Below are 17,744 nucleotides of genomic sequence, written 5' to 3'. Positions count from 1 at the left end.
TTGCACATTTTCTATACAATCAGTTCACAGGTGGCACTGAGGGTGTCAGCCTTACACGCTGGCCCCACTTTACCCCCAGGAAGATTCCTGGTACTCATTTCTATCAGAGGCTGAGTTGACCCCAGGGCCATAGTGCGGCTGGAAGGATTAGGTCAATTGAAAAATCAAATGACCTCATCGGAAATCAAACCCACAACTGCAGATTAAAAAGCATGACGTTCAGATGAATTATAAAAATGTAAGGTTCATACCGAATTTTGTGAAAATATGTACACAGGTTCAGAAGTTGAAAGGGGGATGCACAAAGACTATATGATGATCTCCTTCCTTTCCTTAAAGAGATAGAAGTTGCATTCTATTCACAAAATACAGAAGGGTGATTAATAAATGACATGTTCCAGTAACTTTTTTACATGACAAGTTAAAGAATAATAATTTCATGGCTAAAGCACAGCAGCATACAACAAAATTGTTTAGCAGTCCAGTATGTTTTACAACCTGACATCAAACCCACTACTTCCAAATGAAACATGAAACTGGAGTTCCATTGTATACAGCTTTATCAAATTTAATCCAGTCAAGAAACTGACTTTTCAAATGAAATGTGCAGAAAGCCATCAACCTCCATCCACCCGCACACACACACGCATACAAAAGTTAGGACAGGTCAGATTCTCATTAGACCCTTTAAAGAGTGAATTTTATCTAAATAATATATAAAAATTCAGTTCATACGTCACAGGAAACACACTTCTCTGCTACAGAGCTCAAGTGATTAATGCTGTTTGGGGAAACAGGTGCTGTTTACTGTGAAAACCATAGGAAACACTAATACACTGTGGGCATAATGCATGTTTTTGTGTATTAAAGCAGGTTGCATATACAGCAACCACTAGACCTGAAAGGCTTACTTCCACAAGGCAGCAATTGTTGTTCAGGCAAAGTTTGTGTTACTGTAAGTTAGAAAACACAAATATCGGTACATCCATCATAAGAAGCCATCACTCCTCACCTTGTTTCCCCATAGCAGTTTCCGTTTCTGCATCTGCTCAGCATAGCGTGCAGGATTCATGGCCGCAGGATTGTAATACTTCGGCAGCTCAATGCCAGTACTGGTTTTCACTTGCTGTACCTGCTGCTCAATTGACTTCTGCAGTAACTGCTGGGGTGTCACTGCTGGTGGGGCCTCAGGTGGCCTCAGCTCAATGCCCAACCTCTCTAGGACTGATAAAAAAAAAAGGTAGTTATCTCGATAACAGGCTGTGGAAAACCTAGGGTTGTGAGAGGTTGAGGCTCCCACATCTTCTAGACAATCAGCTCTCAGATGGCGGTAAGGTTGTCAGTCTTACGTGCAGGACACCCTTTACCCCCCAGGAAGATTCCTGGTATTCACTTCTGTCACAAGCTGCGTCAACCCCAGGGCCGATAGAAACACAAAAATACAGCAGAAGAACCAACTATGGCAGCAGCAATCAATCTGTTTTCCCACAAGTAACAGTTAACATTCCAATGCCTAACAATAAATGGCAACAACATGTCATATGAGTTTCCCAAATTATACACATGTTAGTGTTGAAACAGAAGCTACTTATTATTTCACACTATCAGTGTTTTCTCCCATTTCAGTACATGATAAATGTTCCAAAACCCCCAACTTGCAATAACAAAAACATCCAAAAGGAAAAAGTGGCATGCCTTGCGCTCTACAACACTCTGTGGAATGTGAACTCTGCTCCTGTAACTCTTTGATTACACATCCATTAAAGTTCGGAACCTACATTATATGTGAATATCAATTCAGGCTCATTTTACTTTCTCATACACATAGTATGAGAAAGTATTGTGATTGTAAAAAAGGAAACATCCTGAGGTTTTCACGGATTTACACACATTCAACACCCCTGAATACAAGAACACAGTATATAAAAAGTAAGTAAAGCTAACCCTGTAACAGGCCATGAAGGCCCATAGGGTTGTGAGATGTTGAGGGTTCCACATTATCTAGACAATCGGCTCAAAGATGGCAGTAAGGTTGTCAGCCTTACGTGCCGGCCGCGCTTTACTCCCCAGGAAAATTATTTATTTAATTCCTGGTACTCATTTCTGTTAGAGGTTGAGTGAACACCAGGGCCATAGTGCGGCTGGAAGGATTAGGTCAACTGAAAAAAATCCAATGACCTCATTGGTATTTGAACCCACAACCTTCCGACTTGTAGCATAGTGCCTTAACCACTACGCTATATGACAAAATATTGTGATGCTGAAAGGCATCAACATCGGCGGTAGTTGACAGCAGTAATCAGATCTCTCCTCTCATCAAGGAGGCCCTATTTCAAAGTACATGAGTATTTGTCGTATGACATACACCCAACACATGACACTATTTTGTTATATTAACAGAGTAACATTTCAAATTAAGCCAAGAATAAACAAATTCAAGAAAGATGATACTGTGAGGCGTTAGGCTGGCCAAACCCCTTTGCAAAATCATTTTAAATCATTTTTCTGTAACTACCAACTAAGACTGTAAGAATGCTGGCAGGATATAAAACTAAAAAGTAGTAGTAAAATCTGTTTTAGAAGAAGTTATTCCTAAATGTTAACACACAGCGTATGTACAATTCCCATTCTGACAGAAGTACTAGATAATGATGGTTAAGATCATGCTCCAGCAACCTACCCTTGTAGCACAGCCCAGGCAGTACACTAAAAATGTAATGGACTCCAAAGAATTTCACATACAACTGTCTTCCTTTTCTTTCCAATATTTCTCTTTATGAATTCCTGCTGACAAGATTCCCTCTCTCACAAATTTTGTTTCTTTCTTAGGCAGGTCTCCTTCCCTAACCAGTTCCATTACAGTCTCATTCCAGATTCTTTCCAGTGCCCTACTGGACTCCATTCCAATGCCTTTTCCAGCAAGTGATGATTTCCATTTGATGAATATTCCATGTCAATTGTTACCTACTCAATCTGTTATGGTTTCCCTTTCTCCTCCAACCTCTCAAATTACCTCATTCCACATATTATTCATGTATTATCTCCTTATGTATCTCCTCCAAAAGCTTATTTCTGTTACTAATAACCTGATTGGTATACCTTTATTTATAGTACAAAACTGCTCCATTGTCATGTTACAGATGTGTCAGCGAAAACAAAGATCCTGAACAATCTAACTTGGGACAAAAATCCCAGATTAAAATGTATGACTCGAGACTCACGTGTTAACTTGTTTGGCTTCTTTTCGTAGCCGCCTCGCCTGCTGCTGCCACTACTGCTGCTGCTGGATTTGCCACGGTCACGATCACGACTTCGTGACCTATGTCGCTGGCTGCTCGGTGAGGATCGCCTGCTCCTGCAGAAAATTCCAAGTACATATCTGAGACGGACTCACTAGTTGAATGTTCAAATTCTGTCTGTAGCTTCTAGAATCTGATCTACCATTTCAATTTGGGATTTTGAAATACCTAGTTTCTTTAAGAATCTTCTGTTCAAAATAATAAAATATAAGCTAAATAAATCTGAGTTATACTTACTTGCATTAGTCTGAAAAAAAAAAACTATTATTTGTAAAGGCGAACTTGCTATTTTCTTATTACGTGTTTTCTTTGGGTTTCTTACGTGAAACCTTCAGTTGTATTGTACATTATGTTTTTGTATTTTTCTGACATATTCCACATCCTACAGCCATTCTGACTAACTGTGGTTCCAGGGAGTGCAATGTAATGCAATGCAATGTAACAGAGGATTTTACTGAAAACTATGTCTGAGTTTCCTAACTCCAGCTCACATTTATAATTTCTGTTAAATTTTTATTTCCTCATTTATTACAATTACCTACCACTATTATTATTATCCATTATTCATTAAGTCTGATGTTTGAAGGCATAACCAGAGTATTTATTTAGCTGTACCTGTCCCTCTCACGGCTATGTGAGCGCCTGTAACGAGATGAAATATGTCTGTCTCCAGGGCTGTGTGAACGTTTTCTGCTTCCTCGGTCATGACTCTGTGACCTCCGCCTGCAAATTTAGAAACCAACGTCACAAACAATGATCCACATTTCATGGTCACACACTACAGAAAACATATTTAAAATTATTTTCAAAAACGTTTCTAAAGGAAAAACTAATACAAATTTCCTCCTGAGACCTTCTTTAATTCGACATATTTCATGGGCCTGGAATCCTATTTAAATGCCCAAATGAAAAAATTAAATGGAAAACTTGAAGTCAGGCACATTGGGTAGCCCTCTGGCCCTTAAGTATGACCATAACTCAAGCCTACCGTTACTGCACAATGGATTAATATGGAAAACTTTTGCAAGTAGAAAACAGAATAAACATCTACACTGAATCACACACATTCACACTTGCATGAAAATACTCTGATATTTTGTAAGATTTGAGGCTTTCACGGCGGTGACTATGAAGAAAGCAGTCTTCTGGGATTTTGCACCGTGTATATGTGGGGTTAACACCACATATACACGGTGCAAAATCCAAGAAGACTGCTTTCTTCACTCTGATATTTTGTTTCCAAATGTGCATAGCTTGTTATTTTAATCTTCCATCACAAGCAACCCCCCCTTTTAATGTGAAGGGAATTTCCTGTACTTTGTACTTCCACTAATTTATGTTCTTCTGAGACACTGCTGTTAACATCAATACAAACTCTAAACAAACTTGATCTGTATCCAATATATCCATAATATTTTAATTATATGAAGTGTTCTAAACGTATTTAGCCATCAGGCATGCTGAGTCATTGGCAAAATTCATATGCACCTCAAAGCAAGCAGAGGCTAAGACCTGGTCCACACACTAAAAATGCTCCCTGTATTATTTAATATTAATATTACCCTCCATTCAATGCCTAGGTCTCCAAAATTCTGTATGCCCTTCTCATATCCTGCATTTGTAAATTCTGTTTCTCTCTTCCTTCTTGGGTTAAAAACAATATTGAGAGTTCAACTTTTCCATCACAATAAATATACGTGATCCAGCTCTTTATGATAAGTAACTGTTCCATGCAACCATTTACTTGCATAACTGAAATTTTGTCTCATTCATAACTTACAGTAATTTGTGAGGACANACAGGAACGTTGCTGCAAGACAGGCATATGTAACGACGACTTAGCGCTCTTAAACGCGTGTGTCATTAAATACAGTCCTCCTGACAACAGGCCAGTGAAAAATCTAACAATCTACAGCAAAACCATCAATTATTATGGGCGTTATAACATACGTGTGCAGCTGGACGAAACATACACGTCGAACCCCCCCAGACGATTTAAATACCTGACGAAACATACACGTCAAACCACGGCAACGGGTTAAGGTCTTAAAGTTACCAAACATACAAGATTGAAATATAAGTTCAAAACATAAAATTATTACAGAGTACAAGTTTCGTCTCACCTTTCCCTATCTCGCTCCCTGCTATGAGACTTGCTTCTCCTATCTTCTCTCCTTGCACGATCACGATCCCGGCTTTTACTGTGTCCAGAGTGCTCATTTTCTCTGTAGAGAACATTTTTGACACTATCTGTTATTAAATCTATTAAAATAGATCTGCTTTTGTTTAGCAAGCATAATCATTACAGAAATGAAAAAGTATGCTCTTAAACAACAAACACTGTTAAAACTAAGGTTACTCCTGTGCTTAATTCATTAAGAGCCATGGTATGAAGAGGTACAGCTTCACTCCCTGGCCAACATACATGCAAGCCATCAAGCAGCATTACCATGGCATTCTGAAGAATGTGTGACATTATATTACCTTGTGTGTATGTGTAACTGGGGGGGGGGATATCAAATCATGTGCATATAAAAACTAAACTCATATGTCATAAACACCAAGGAATAATCTCACACTGCATGATGGTATTGATGAAAGATGGAATGCTTTCTTTAAAATAAGGATACATACATAACTTCTAGAGATGTTCTGTAGAGGGAAAAAGTTAAAGCTATCCCTGTAAGAGATTGTGGATGCCCAGAGGGTCTTGAGACATGGAGGTTCCCACATTTTCTAGACAAACGGCTCACAGACGGTGGTGAGGTTGTCAGCCTTACGCACCAGCCAGCCACCCTTTACCCCCCAGGATGAGTCATGGTACTCATTTCTGTTCCAATCTCATCGGGACTTGAACCCACAACCTTCCGGCTTGTAGCATAGTGCTGCAACCAACTATGCTAGCATGTGACAGAGCTCCTCTGTATTCAACATAAATTTTCATTACATAAAACTGAAGTCTGATATATAACAAAACTGTACAGTTCCCAGATTCCAGACAGAAAGATTCAGGAACACTGTTATAGTGCTCTTCAAAGAACTAAAGTACATCTTGCAGTGAATGAAGAAATATGTTCACATTTCACATTCTCATGGCAGGGACTATGAAGATTGCTGTCTTCATGGCTGTGACACCATGCAGTCTGGTATGTATTTACAAAATGTCTAAAGAAACCTGCTGCCTTTGTCTTCAGAGCTGAAGAGGTGGGAGAATCTTTCACCCTGAAGACTGACGCAGGAGGCTCCTCCAAAATGTAGGTAAATAACTAAATTACAATGCATCACATCCAAGAAGGCAGATACCTTCAAACACAAAACATTTTTTGAACAGAAAATATTGAGACAAATGAAAATATTTAAGAAAACCTTTCCGCTCTCAGAATTACCTAACAAAAATAACTGCCTTATCTCAAACAAAGACAGTCTTTATAAAAGGTTCAAACATGAGCTGGAAAATAACAGACATGAAAACTGTGCAGACTGAACAGTCAGGAAAAGATGGCTAACCTGTAGTCACGGTGACCATGCTCCTTGCTGTTACGACTTTCATGACGGTCTTTCTTTTCTCTGTCAGATCTTCCTTTAGATGATTTCTCCTTGTGCCTATCTTCTATCTTGTGTCTACTGTCCTCTTGCCGTTTGATGCTGGCTTCTGTTGGGGTCATCCCATTTCCAGATTTCCCTTCCTTCGCAGGGTCCTCTCCCCTATTACCTCGTTCACCACCTCCAATACTGGCCAAAGAGTTGTCAGAACATCGAGATGAACGAGACGATGATGACGACTTTGTAGAAGACTTATCATCCTCATTGCTACTACCAGTGTGGTTATTGTTGGACTCCTGATAAAAGAAGAGATGATGGATTAATCAAACCTCGGATACGTGACCGTTCCAGTCTCTTATCATGCCAACTGCTGTCAAAGCCATTGTTTCCATCCCCTGGAACCATAAGCTTTACTAACAATCAACACCATCACTGGACATTCATCTACTTCAATAAACAATCCCTTAAAATAAATTTTAATATTTCCAATGAAAATCCCACAATTTAAAATGTACTGTGTTCAATTCTTGTAACTACACAACATACAATTTTTTACTTCTGTTGTGGAAATCCATCTGTGAATACCAACTATTAAAATAAATCACTTAATGACCAAACAGTAATACAGTATGCGCCAAAAATGCAGTACTGAAACTCACGCATGTGCGTTTGTCAATGGGGCATAGCTCCAGCCGCACGTGTTGCCAGTAGCAAAAAGGAAGTTGTGTTGGGCAGTTGTTGGAAATGGGTCTCTTGACGTAGGGAAAAGTATTAATAGTTGAGTATTATTTCCGCTCATACAGAAGTGGTCATCAGATAACTCGCTTCCTTGGTTTTGAACGGTCAGATATTATTGTCCAAAGCCGCTACACGGTACACATGTGACGATATAGTGTGCTGTCTCAGCACATGGTATATTAGGCCCCTATTTCATTGAGGATGAGGAAGACAATGCTCTTACTGTCACCCAAGAACGCTACAGGGACATGGTGATCGGACCATTTCTTCAGGATTTGAGAATGTTCTGTCGTGCAAGGGACCTTCACATGAATAGACAGTGGTATCAACAGGATGTCTTTTCATTTCAGTACTGAATAATTTTGGTGCATACGGTATTATACTGCTGATTCTACGTTAAACAAGATACTAAAATCACATCATGTAAATATAAAAGAATTAGTAACAAAATTAAAACAAGGTTATAAGTAAATTGCATGACTGTGTAACAACTACATTAAAATGAACCAGTCCAAGAACCAGGGCACGTCATAATACCATGTGTACTTGCTTTCACATAAGAAAAGTCCGGTGTTCAATCGGGTATTCTGCATGATAGTTCTAGGGGCCATCATTTAAAGGCTGCGTAGTTTAATGTTGACGAGCACAAAATCTTTAACATACTTATATCTGTAAATAATGTCTCATGTTGCCTTACAATGAAGAAACTTCTGAAAGATGCATCTGCAATAGGTTAACATACAAGAAAGAACAGTGTGTTGTATCTGGTCTAGTGCTCTTTGGAGGACCCAAGTTCAAATCTCGGACACCGCTACATCGCTGTATGTTTAGCAGTATGCATGTCCACTTCTGGAAACACACCAAAACTTTTTCGCTGGATGTGGGAGCTTTGAGCAGAGCGGTGCAGTTTGAAGAGTTAACAAATGGAGGACATGTGCCCAAATCTCTCCCTCTGTCCAGTCAAGATATATTATAATGTCAGCTGAGGGCTTCTCACCCTATTGTGGGTTGGCAAGGCCACTGCTGAGGTTAATATACTGACCACTCCTTAGCAGCAGTTTCAGTGGTGTTCTGAACTTTCTGAACGAAAGCAGTCTGCAAGCCTAAAGACAAAGGAAAGCCTGCTACAAAATTTTATTCAAGCTGCCTTCAGATTGTCTTACTTGCTGTTCAAAACTGTCTATACAGTTTAACAGTGTTTGCTGCATTTACATTAAATACATGTACGATAGTGCTGCCTGTATCTTAAAACAAGAGGAAAAGGGTGAACTGCTCTGACCACACCCTACTATCACACCATCCTCTGTCAGGCTATACACACACCACCATTCTGCCATTACAAGATACACAATCCTCTTACCAAGTCCTGTTGGGCCATGAACCCAAGACCTCGTGCAATGATACAACTGAGTGACCTGAGCATATACGATGGGGTACCCAAAAGAAACCGAACTAATTTTTTTATGGGCAGAGCTTTTGTAGTACCGCGTTTTGCTGCTATGAGCGTATAGAGCTAACATTCCTGAGTCGATAAGACGACTACCGTTGCTTCAGAAGGTAAGGACTAGTTTCGGCAGAGTTTATAGTGACAACTGTTTTGTGTGATCGTCGTTTTTGCAATGGCTGATTTTCGTGAACAGCGTGCGGTGGTGAAATTCTGCTTTTTGCTCGGGAAAAGTGGAACAGAAACACTTGAAATGTTAAAAACAGCGTAAAAGGACGATGCTATGGGGAAAACTCAAGTGTTTGAGTGGTTTTCCCCGTTTCAAAAATGGTGAAATGTCAATTGATGACAAACCTCATTCTGGTCATCCTTCCATGGCTCAAACACATGAAAATGTTGAAAAAATTCGTGAAATCATCAAGGAAGATCGACGACAGACCATTGAAGAAATTGTGGAGCTGTCGGAAGTGACTTGGAGCTCAGCGGCCAGATTTGTGGCAGTCTGGTGACTGGTTTTTCCATCATGACAATGCCCCTGCTCACACAGCCCTGTCTGTACGACAATTCTTGACCAAAAATGGTATGACCCCTGTTCCTCACCCTCCATACTCACCCGACCTTGCCCCGTGCGACTTTTTTTGTTTCCTCGAAAAGAGACATGAAAGGAAAAAACGACAGAGGCGTTGTCAAGCATCTCAAAAGATGAATTTAGACAATGTTCTGAAAAATGGAATAAAAGACTACACAAGTGTATTAGTGTAAGTGGAGAGTACTTTGAAGGGGATTGAAGGTTTGTGCTTAAAATTTGAATAAATAAGTTTAAAAAAAAATAAGTTCAGTTTCTTTTGGGTACCCCCTTGTACAGTGAATCAAGCAACTAAAGTGTACTTATCTTTAGTGGACCTACCCCACTGGCGCCCACCTAAAACTAGATGTGCATATACACATAGAGAAATCCCAGACTGGTTGTAGTGTTTGTTATGCTGTCATATTATGTGCTTTACTTCTGTTGTTATTGTGGCACCTGCTAGGACCTCAGTGGGCAGAGCTTCTCTGGGAAGATAAAAGCCACTTCACTATATTCTGCATTTGTAAAGCAGTTAATAAAACATTACAGGACACAAACACCAGAATGACATTCACATTCTAAAAACATTTTGCATATATAGCCAGCCAGCTGTGTTATGTGGAGATTAGCTTGAAATATTGGCTATGTCTGAGAAAAACCACGAATGAAATTCTTGGTTCAAGGCAATGAGAGATGTTCGTTCTTGTTTCCAAGATGAGGGTTTGAAATTAAAAAATAATAAAAAAATTTGGTCACACACAGCAATACCAGAACATTCTTGGCCCTTTGCACTGTGTGGCTGTGGGCAGTGTTGCTAACATTTTGAACAATAGGTCATTGACGGCCACAGTGCAAGAGCCAGTCTAGGCCTATTTCTTAAGCATTCAGCCAACATTACATTACAGAGGCACTTGTTAGCTCCTTCTTCAGGGACAACCTACGTTACACAAAATTATTTCTCAGACTTAAAATTAATGAACTGACTGAATAGCATGGGGACAAAGTTTTATACATGTCACTTATTATTCCTAGTAATTTCAGGGGGTAGTTTATTTTAAAATGTTAACTTTGGAGGTTACTGATAAGTATATTCTTTCCTCTAAAGTTTTAAAAGGCTGTGCTTATTTTTGCTTTACAAGACCAATATTTTCATTAAATTATTAAAACCTGTTTAATGTTAACACGTTTTTATTTTCCCTTTATTTTCTTTTGTGGTATTTGGGTTTTTTCTTCCAATTGTAAGCATTTGTTGGCTACCTTATTAAGATTGGAATTTCTGGCTTTGATTCTTTTCATTGTTATTTGTTTCTATCATTCTTCCTTTAATTATGAGCTTTATTTTGTAATGCCTTTTTTGTCTTTTACTGTGCGTGAGGGGTCATTAGGTCTTTCTATTTTGGTTTCCATGATTCGTGGTGTTGGTAATGATTATTTTGTCTTATAGAGTACTACAATGCTAAGGTTTTTAGTGCTTTTCTTTTTTTAAGCCCTTTATGTTTTTTAAGTGGGAGTTGGTGAACAGTTCATTATTTTTTATCATTTCTTCTTCTTCTTTCTTTCCCTTATTTCATGGGTTGGGGTAACCTTAGTTATATGTTTGGTTGTGACTGTATTTCCTATGGATTGGTTTCATTGAGATTTTAAATTTGTCTCTTTGGCTCTTCAGCCCCAATGAATTGGCCTGGGCCCAGGATAAGAGGCAGCAACATTCGTCAAAATGGGTTTCGAATGGAAGCTCTGAATAGATATGGGAGGAATTATTGGAACAGGTTTGTTATGTTCATTTCTGCTGAATACAAAGTAAAAGCTTGGAGCATCACATAAAATTACTTCTACTGCTTCTATGTCAGTGCAGTTCACAGTCTGCATGTGAAACAAAGAGACCAAGAGATAACATATAATAGTTTGAAATATTATATAAACCAACATATAAATTAAAAAAAAATAAGTGTAACATGAATACATCAGAACCTAATGATGGCCAATTAGGTGAAAACAATATACTGAATATATGTACATACGTGGTGCGTTCCGTATATAATGCCTCCTATTTTTTTGTGTTAATATGTAACGTCTGAGCTGGATGTTGGTGGTGTTGTAGTAAAGGTTGAACCTTCCGAACAATGTACTGTTAATTTGGTTGTCGTGTGACAGATAACGACAGCAGAGCAGTCTACCAAAATGGCGTCTAACATAGAAGTGTGTATGAAAGAGAAATGTGTTATTGAATTTCTCACTGCCGAACAAATTGTACCCAATGACATCCATCGACACTTGCTAAAGGTGTACGGAGACAATACAGTGGATGTCAGCACAGTGATTCGGTGGGTAGTGTGTTTCAACAGTGGCGAAAGTGAAGTGCACGACGAGCCACGCCATGGGCATCCCTGCTCAGCTGCCACTCCTCACAATGAACAGTGCCTCATCCGAACAGATCAGCAGATAACGACCAGGGACTGTCAATTCTGAATGCTACAAGACGATGCTGACTAAGCTGAAAGCCCGTATTTCCCGAATCAGGCCAGAGAAGCAGACAACCTTTCGCTTGTAACACGATAACGCTAGACCCCATACCAGTTTGGCGACCAACGCGCACATTGCAAAGTTTGGCTGGACTGTCCTACCACATCCACCTTATAGCCCCAATTTAGCACCTTCAGACTTCCATCCATTTGGGCCTATGAAAGACGGACTACGTGGGCAACATTTTCCAGACAACGATGCTATCACTGCAGCTGTAAGAAAGTGGCTAGCCTCTGCTGGCACAGACTTTTACGGGTGTGGCATAGAGGCTCTTGTTCATTGACGGCAAAAGTGCATAACGAATGGTGCTGATTATGTGGAAAAATAGCTGTAAGTAGCTGAAATCTTGCTCTATTTAACTGTGTTATTATGATTTCTGTATCTGTTGTAGTTTTCTTTAAAAAAAATAGGAGGCATTATATACGGAACGCCCTTAGTAATTGTAAATTATTATAGTGCAGTTGTTGCTAACATGTAGGGCAGTCAAAAAGTTCCCAGATTTCCCCTGCAGACGGAGAACGAGCAATAAGATAGAGCACACACTGTTGTGGTGGGGAGCTCAGCATGTCTGCTCGCAGGTGCAACAGGTTTGGACAGGTTTCAGTGTGCAGTGTTGTTACTGTTCCGTTTGAATTAGACGTGAGTGTTGGTCATTCGGCGCAATGTCGCGGTATGAGCAGCATGCAAACATCAAGTTCATGTGCAAATTTGGAAAATCTGCTTCAGAGATGCAATCGGCCCTGCAGCAAGTTTATGGTGATACTGCACTAAAGAAATCCACAGTTTATGACTTATTTTCCTGGTTTAAGAATGGGCAGGAAAGGTTAGAGTATGACCAGCACATCGGGAGACCTTCGACATCCAGAACTGAAGAAATGATTGGAAAAGTGTGACATCTGATTCAATGTGATCAAAGAATGACCATCGCGGAGATGGAGCAAGAAGTTGGTATCTCTCACGGATCCATTCATGCCATTCTGTCCAATGATCTGATGATACGTGTCAGTGCAAAGTTTGTTCTGAGGCAGCTGAGCACGGATCAGATTGAATGTCACATGATGGTCGCTGGCGATCATCTGACAAAAGTACTAGGGACCCGACATTTCTCAAAAAGATTGTCACTGGTGTTCGCCTATGACCCGGAGACGAAGATGCAGTCATCAGAGTGGCACACAACGTTGTCTCCTCGCCAGCCAAGAAAATCACACCTTGTCAGATCAAAAGACAAAGTGATGCTCATTGCATTCTTTGACATCAATGGTTTGGTGCAACACGAGTTCTTACCGCCTGGACAGATTGTTACTGGCCATTTCTACATGCAAGTTTTGCAGAGGTTGTGCAATGCAGTTCAAAGGAAGCAGTGCAACAAGTGTAAGGGACAGTGGTTTATGCATCACGATAACACACCGAGGCACACATCGCTTATTGTGCAACAATTTCTTGCCAAGAAAAACATTCGTGTCATCGCTCAACTACCGTACTCTCCAGATCTCGCTCTGAGTGACTTTTGACTGTTCCCTACTCTGAAAATGGGCCTCAAGGGGACACGTTTCACAACCATGGAGGACATTAAATCTGGAAGATTCCAAAAGAAGCCTTCCACCACTGCTTCCAACAATGGCAGGATCGATGGAGCAAGTGTGTGCGCGCAAGGGTCCTACTTTGAAGGTGATTAGGTAAGCGTTGCCATATGTCCTACCATTCCGGGAACTTTTTGACTGCCCATCGTATATTTTTGTTTACTGTAATTCTATTCATGTTTGTAAAGGTAACTCATCTCTATAACGCACCACAAAGAGAATTCAAAGTAGGTCTTAGTTTAGGCTGTTTCTAGATGCTGAAGTAATGACAGAAGTGACACACGTTTTTGGATGAGAGAGGAGACAGGGGAGTTTTGATTGTTTGTTTCATTATTTTCATACAACAAAAGAGCTCAATGTAACTCAGTTCAATGAAAAGAGCTTCTACAATTGGTGAATAAATACTAGTAATGACGGCATTAAATCATGTATCAGCCCTACTTGTTGACAAAATGAGTTACACACCTACTATACTGATACTATCAGGAAAAAGGGCACTGTAGCAGACCTCACGGGCTTGCAGAAACTGGTGTACCTTAATTACACAATATTTATAGAAATGAAAATGGATCGGTACTGCAACTTCAGTTACACATATTAGAGAAATATTATTTCTAAAAAAATAATAAGGCAATTCCCACAATATTATACTGCAGCATCCTGTTGCACTTTTCACTTAGAATCAATCAGTTATAAATCTTATTAGTATGCATCCTGCTGTGTGTCACATACCAGGAGACATACAACCTGAGTGGTATATACCAGTTACAATGCGGTGAATGCCCACTCAAATATATCGGACAGACAGAACGCACATTCAAAGTCTGCTACAGTGAACATATAAATGCTATAAACAAAATTATAAATTCACACAACTCATTTTTGAAACTGGACATACATTTGACACGATGGACCAGACCATGAAAATATTACATACAGAAGGGAAGGCACCCAAACTTAACACATCAGAAAGATATTGTACATGTGACATAATAAAGAAAAGTCTACAGATGAACGATACGTTTACCAATATCCACAACCCCATATTCAATATTCTAATAAAAACACACACACCAAATAACCCCACCCCTCCTCCATCCCTTCAACCACAGTATTCTCTCCCATCTCATAACCCTCAAATCTACATACACACATATACCGTCCCCCCCCACGCACACACAAGTAGTCTAGGGCAAACCACTACAACATAGTGACAGCATCCTAACAGGGAGCAGGCTGTATACATAAGTACATATACTAAACAACCTAAGAACGGGTTTAATAACAACACACTCACAAGCGACACCTCATAATAATTAATAAAGTGTTACAGAACACTCCAAGAAAACAACCTGCTTGGTGATAAAACAGAATAATGAACATAGGTTCCACAAGACAAGCGCAAGGTCAAAACCACACGACCTAATATACGAGAGAATATCGCGATATGCAGGCACCCCACACTATAACTGCTTCTACCACCAGAAAAGCATATCCACACATAGCAGTCACAAAGTTTTAAAGAGATAATTTTTAATTCTAAATTTTACTGCCTAAGTATTTAAGTTTTAATTTAAATTAAATTTCTGGATTTAAGGCTCACAAGAATACAATATGGATCCATACTGAAATTACAGGCAATTCAAGAACTTGGACTAGCAGCATTGTGCACCTAATGATGGCCCAATAGAAGGGCCGAAACATGTAGTGTCAACAGCAAAATAAAACAAATGTTGACACAATAGTGTCTATTTTGTTTTTCATGAATACTGTTGTGTAGACTGCCCCCATTACACACATTATATATCTAGTAATTAGTTTTAAAGCTTCACGTGCAAAACTAATGTTCTGTAAAACTTATTAAAAGGTATTCATTTAAGTTTTACACTACATGTTTTGACCAATGTGGTCATCGTCGGGTGTAAGAAATTATGGGTGAGGAAACTACGGTCTTCTCTATCGTTGCTTAGGTTGTTAATATACAGACCCCTTGATGCACATGTGTGATCGAGGTGGTGAGTTGTATTCTGTGGGAATACAACCCACCACCTTGATCACACATGCACATCAAGGGGACTATACATATATTAACCCAGGCAACAACAGAGAAGACTGCAGTTTCCGTCTCCATAATTTCTTACACCTGATGATGACCACATTAGTCGAAATACGTAGTGTAAAACTTTTAATGTGAATACCTTTTAATAAGTTTAGTAGAACATTAGTTTTGCACATGAGACTGTAGAACTGATACTACGACAATTCCCCAGTAAAAGTAATATAGCAGATTAAAATAATCTCACAATCTTGTACACATACAGTGTCTTTACATCACCCACACATACTCACGGCCATCTGGTGAGAAAAGTATTAATCCAGAATGTCTGAATTTCCCACCAGCATATGTTTAAGTATAGAAAACAGAAATTGTAATTGTTACATAATGACATATGTCACTGACTTACAGTGTTGCACCCTGGTTCCTGGAGAAGTTCAAGAATATCAAGAGTGTAACCTTATATGACAACCAATTACACTTTTCATAGAAAGTCCAACTGATCATGCAGATGTAATATGAAAACAGTGAACACTCAGATGCATATTACAGATTGCCACAAAGTTATCTGTAAAATACTTAAAATGGATAGCCATGGAATTAACAAACTGCCATTTGTAGGTAAAATGGGTTAACCCAACAGGTTCATCAGAACAGACAACTCAGCAGCTCTATTAAACAATTACTAACATTGCTGTTACTCCAGAAATAAGTCTGAAATTTCCCACATTCCACTGGGATCATAATTCTCTTCCCCACATTCAAAATTACGTCGAGACCTCAAGACCTTTCCCTGATACAAGTGGTCTTGGCACAAGCTGCTGTTGCACTCAGTGTGCTATTCCTACATACTAGGATATTTGAACACTTACTTGGTATGATTTGCTCAGTATACCTGGCCTGCTGGTACTCACCCCATCACATCTTGTGATTGTTGAGTGTTGATTTGAAGATCAGAGCGTTGCAACTTTACACATCTCGCCTTGCGATGGCATTGGCACCACTGTCCATGCACATGGTAGTATGTTTAACAGAGCGTGTTAATATTTTTCGATCTTTATACACATTTCCGATTGCATATTGCATTTTAAAAGGTATCTGGTTGAAGCATTCATAAAGTTTTGATTTCTCCCCTTACAACTTTGTGTTACAATGGGGTTGCTATGCAGGAAACATTTAACGTCTATTATGGATCTACATTTCTGTCACAATCAACTTAAATCTAGCATTAAACAAATTATTATGCAATAAAACTGAAATCAACGAACTGGGACAAAGTTTATCCTTAATAAATAATAAGGGTCATTACAATGTCTTTAAAATCTTTCAGTCCCTCCCGCCCCAAGTTTAGAAGCATAACTTATGTCCTACCTCACTCATATCCATCTGCACATTGTCATAGTTCACATCTTCTTCACCTTGCCGAATCCTGTCCATACCTCTACCTAGGTCGTCCTTCTGATGCTGAAATTATAACACAGAAAAGCTAGCTAAAAATAAAAGACTTTACTTCTAAGTTACAAAAATTATGCAACACGAAAGGCATCCATTGTGCACTTTCGCATCGACCAAAGCCTGTGCGTAGGCGTCAAGACGGTCCCTGATGTTAACCCATCTACTGATGCTTAATTTAATTCTTTATATAAGATTAAATACACGCATCATAGAGGAATGCATATTTCTACGGTGCTTACCTTAGTATCTTGAAAATTTTCACCACTTTCGTCGTCACTTCCATAACCCACCAATGATTCCATTATGGCGTCCTGTCCATTAGATTGTTACGTATAACATTGCCAACCGTTGCCACAGTTTATACAGTTATAAACTTAAAACAGATACATGTTTCGAAGTAAGCCTGCACGACATTCCTAAAAGTGAATATTGGCCTAAGAGTTTTATTGTTTTATATACATGTGTGATATTAACAAAACAAGATTACATGAATGCCTCTGAAAAATATGTACGCGAATTCCTCCGTTGGTGATCTTGA

At 39.3% G+C, this 17,744-nt stretch overlaps 1 protein-coding gene across 1 annotated transcript in view; it reads right to left on the bottom strand.

Annotated features, from left to right (window-relative positions):
- Nucleotides 1-17,744, bottom strand: part of LOC111874058 (arginine/serine-rich coiled-coil protein 2) — a 21,555-nt gene extending 3,811 nt beyond the window's left edge. Inside the window, exons 1-7 of the mRNA XM_023869225.2 lie at nucleotides 17,446-17,744; nucleotides 17,123-17,215; nucleotides 6,807-7,138; nucleotides 5,423-5,524; nucleotides 3,915-4,022; nucleotides 3,222-3,355; nucleotides 1,013-1,224 (exon numbers count right to left, since the gene is read on the bottom strand). Coding sequence (XP_023724993.1) covers nucleotides 1,013-1,224; nucleotides 3,222-3,355; nucleotides 3,915-4,022; nucleotides 5,423-5,524; nucleotides 6,807-7,138; nucleotides 17,123-17,215; nucleotides 17,446-17,508 — 1,044 coding nt within the window. The 5' untranslated portion in view covers nucleotides 17,509-17,744. The remainder of the gene's footprint in view (nucleotides 1-1,012; nucleotides 1,225-3,221; nucleotides 3,356-3,914; nucleotides 4,023-5,422; nucleotides 5,525-6,806; nucleotides 7,139-17,122; nucleotides 17,216-17,445) is intronic.

Source organism: Cryptotermes secundus, unplaced genomic scaffold (assembly GCF_002891405.2).
Source record: "Cryptotermes secundus unplaced genomic scaffold, Csec_1.0 scaffold1991, whole genome shotgun sequence".
In the NCBI taxonomy this organism is placed as follows: domain Eukaryota; kingdom Metazoa; phylum Arthropoda; class Insecta; order Blattodea; family Kalotermitidae; genus Cryptotermes; species Cryptotermes secundus.
Note: the sequence above shows the minus strand (reverse complement) of the source record. Positions and strands in the feature narration are given on the sequence as shown.